Source organism: Citrus clementina, unplaced genomic scaffold (assembly GCF_000493195.1).
Source record: "Citrus clementina cultivar Clemenules unplaced genomic scaffold, Citrus_clementina_v1.0 scaffold_7, whole genome shotgun sequence".
Taxonomy (NCBI): Eukaryota; Viridiplantae; Streptophyta; class Magnoliopsida; order Sapindales; family Rutaceae; genus Citrus; species Citrus x clementina.
The window spans coordinates 6,045,894-6,049,893 of NW_006262075.1; the positions used below are offsets into that span (position 1 = coordinate 6,045,894).

Here is a 4,000-nt window from a genome sequence, read left to right on the forward strand (position 1 = left end):
ACAATATTATTAAGATAAATTGTATATATTAGTTGTAGGCTCATGTAATTAAAAAAACTCTCATGCACTTTCCAGATAATGATCTTTGTTAAATAAATTGATGACCTTTTTCTATATATCTCATAACTTAAATTTAATCTTATTATATTTTTCTCAATAAACGTAACTTTTAAGTAAAAGTTACAATAAAGATAATATTTGAGGATATAGAAAATGTACGAGTTTATTTAGATTAAATTGATAATTTGTGATATTAAAAATATTAAATAAAATACGCGAACCAGTTTCATTTAGAGGACTTTGATCAGTATTGAGTTATATTTTTCCTTCTAATAGTGATATTTAACCCTCTCAACCCATCTTTTCAACCCCCACTTTTTCTATTTTAACTTGAAATGTCTAGCATACCTATTAGAACAACGTAAGTTTCTAAATTTTACAATATTCTCCCTCACTTTCCTTAATCTTCTTCGTTGCCAAACACCCATCACAAGTTCACAACAATACATTTTTATATTAAAGATTGACATACTTTGATTCACAACAATAGACTTTAAAAAAAAAAAAAAATTAAAGATGGGCATACTTTCCTTCATTTTCTCTTTTTCCAACTAAAAGATGAATCCATCACCAACAATCGACGACTCAACAATCCTCCTCCAAGATTTTTAATATATTTTGGGGGGTTTCTTCTTCTTCCTTTTTTTTTTAATTAATATTGATTTCATTTATTTTTCTGAATGAGTCAATGCTTTTAAATATCGTATGGACATGAACGATTCCAATACAAGAAAATAGCTTCAGCGTCCAAGTGGGCTATAGTTGCAAATGTCTGAGGATTAGCAGAACAAATTTTTAGAAGAATTCATAGGCATCATAACTACGTAAGGAGATGAGAAAGAACATGAGCTATTGAGTTAAGAAAAAAAAAAGAATAAGAATGCTTTTGAAATAAACAGAGATAATTGAGAAGTGGAAATTATTGAGACAAATTAAAGAGTTCGAGTACCTTTTTATTTTTTTGTCTTCCTTTCATTTTCCTTTTTTTAGCTATAATCTTAACAATGCTAGAATTTACATGTAATATTTCAAGATTTTGATCCAAGTCCCTTAGTTTTTATTAAAGTTTTATAATTAATGAATTAAGTGGTATGACGGCCAAATAATTTAGGATCCAACACTACTCATACAATCCATGACTTAGGAATTGGGATCTAAGAGTGATTTTACAATTAAAAAATCACTTATTTTAATATAGTAAGAGGATAAATTAAAAAATAAAATAACAAACAATTTAATACATTATATAACAAAATATACTGCATTAGAATGTATATTATTTTAATCTTTTAATGCATCTCGTACTTTGTTAAAATAAATCCAAAACTACTCATACGATCCGTATTATTTTGAATCCCTCACAACTCATACGATCGATAGCATCTCATATACCGCGGCTTCAAAAAGATTTGTGGAAGAGTGTAGTTGAAGATAGGTAGCATTTGAACATATAAAATATACTGAAAAGAAAGCCTTCATTTATTAATTGCATTTCCTCATTCACACTTCTTTTTGTTTTTGTTTTTTCAACACATAAACGATATATATTTAGGAGTATTTTGATTAATGGGTGTCAAGTCATCTAATTAAGCTGATATAATATCTTGTCCGTTTGGCCAAACCAGGCCTAAATAATAATAATAAAAAAAGTAGCTTTTTATTGACACGTTCCATTCCTATTTGTCTAAAACCAAAAATAAATAAGTAAAGTGTAACCTGTTTCCAATCAAGTCGCTGAGAAGCTGAGCGGACATTTGATCATTCCTGACATTGGAAGAATCCTCATGACATTTTTCAAAGCTAAGAAACCATCATTAATGCTTCATGATAGGTAATCATTAATCCATTTTTTATCACCATATCTTTTTCTCGCTTCATAGCCGTTATCATTAATGGCATGCGTTAATCCAATGATTAAGATGTTTTAGTATAATCTCTTACCTACTAAGTATTAACAAAGATTACACACTCTGAACTGTGAAACTCTAAAACGTTAGATTTATTGAAACAACTTTCATTCTCTCTCTCTCTTTTTTTTTTTTTTCAAGAATCCACACTACTGTATATATTCTCCACACAATCATGGACACACAGCAATACAGAATGGTAATAATTAAATAAAACTCACAATTTATCACATTGTGTTGGAAGGAAAGACAAGGTTTCTTTCGCAAGATCATAAAGCACCAACATGTTTTGCTGCTGTACATTCCCAAATATAGACATGCCACTTGAACTCCCCATGGCCAAACAAGCCAATCCCATACTTGAATCAGCAATCATATAATTTTCAGGTGGCAAATCCACGTCTGCCCCTTTGAAATGGAACACCAACTTGGGTACCTCTACATCTGTTGAACCCGACGGCAACTTGAAACAAACGTCAAGCCCCGTTTGATCGGCCGCATCGGTCACCGAGAGTTTTGTTTGAGAAATGAACTCCTTTTTAACAAGATCAAAAGCAGAGTCTATTAGATATGTTAAAGTTGTGCCCGAGTCTATAATTAGGCCACCGCTGCCATCCTCTTGCAGTGCAAAGTTTGATGCATCGATGGGCAAACGGGTGCCGCCCACTGAGATACCTTCAAGAGGAAGATAATAGAATGATGCCTGTAATGGGCTTTTGATTAAAGGTGTCGTAAGGATTTGGTCTGATGAGCTGCTGTTTGCACTTGCTAGTGACCCCATCAAAAGCGTGCTTGTTTTTGCAGCATCAATAGAAGTTAAGCAGTACGAGAATTTTGGTTCCTTGAGTTGTGAAACGAGAGACAATGGTCCCCGCCCAAGTCCCACTAGGCCCGCACCTTGTGAGAACCCATCTCCCTCGTTGTCTGAGCCACAACCGAACCCGATATTCGGAACCGAAACATCACCAAACGTGAGGGTCTCGGTCGCCAAGACCCCTTGCGAGGAAGAAGTATCACCGTACGAGTAAATGTACTCACAGGCATTGTTAGCATTGCATTCTTGTTGAGGCAGAGCTTTACATAGAGCACTGGAGCAAGGTATCTTAGAGTAAGAAGAAGATTCCTTGGGATCAAAAATTGGCGTAGCCTGATCGAAACACACTTGGCAAGGCTTGCACTGAGTCCAAATCAAATCACTGCCGGTATCCAAGATAGCAGAGAAACTCACCGCGGGTGAACCGATTGATAAATCCATTAGATATTCACCGGTACCAGCATGCACAGGCGATTTGAGGTCTGAAGCCGTATCTGAAGCCGCCAAACTCATAGCATTAAACCTTTGCAGTCTGTGTTGCCCGCGCTTCATTCCGTGTAAGACACGTTCAAAAGTGGACAAATTTTTTCCAAAATCAACTGATTTGAGCTTCACCTTGAACCCCGCGGACGCGGAGAACGCTGGAGAAACACATAATGCAAGTGTTGCTAATGCTAATAGAGATGTTATTGCTGAAGATGAAGAAAATGCGGAAGCCATCTTTATGTGTTATGTGTGGTGTAGTAGAGATATATATATGAAACTTAAAAGAATATATAGGGAATGCGAAGAGGAATTGGTCAGTTGAAGAATGTAACGCTCAGTCCAAAACGTAGGGAGGGAGAATATGAAGGGCAGAAGATCCTGCCCACTTAAAAATTGGCCAGATCTTGCGTGGTTGTTGAGAAAAATGATATCTAAATTCAGCATCAAAATTTTGTGAACTTATAAAGAGTTTAATTTCACAAGCATTGGTGTTACATGACTATTAATGTGGTCATGATTGTACTTGAGAACAATATTGCAAACATCACATAAGGTATATGGACAGGTTGAGTGTCCGTAAAGGCAAGGCCGATAATGGTGTCATTGGAGTACTTGAATTATGTGAGAGTGAGAGATAGAGGTTGGTGGGCTAACTGGCTAGTTTACTAATCAATGACGTTTAATTTTGGTCGAATAAAGTTGGTTTGATGTTTCTATTATAGTTAGGTGTGAT

At 35.0% G+C, this 4,000-nt stretch overlaps 1 protein-coding gene across 1 annotated transcript; it reads right to left on the reverse strand.

Moving 5' to 3' along the window:
* Window positions 1-2,085: 2,085 nt before the first annotated feature.
* LOC18037538 (aspartic proteinase nepenthesin-1) lies at window positions 2,086-3,685 on the reverse strand. Its single transcript, XM_006426382.2, has one exon. It carries the CDS (start codon window positions 3,499-3,501, stop codon window positions 2,185-2,187), a length of 1,317 nt encoding a protein of 438 aa, XP_006426445.1. The 5' UTR covers window positions 3,502-3,685; the 3' UTR covers window positions 2,086-2,184.
* Between the last annotated feature and the right edge of the window lie 315 nt (window positions 3,686-4,000).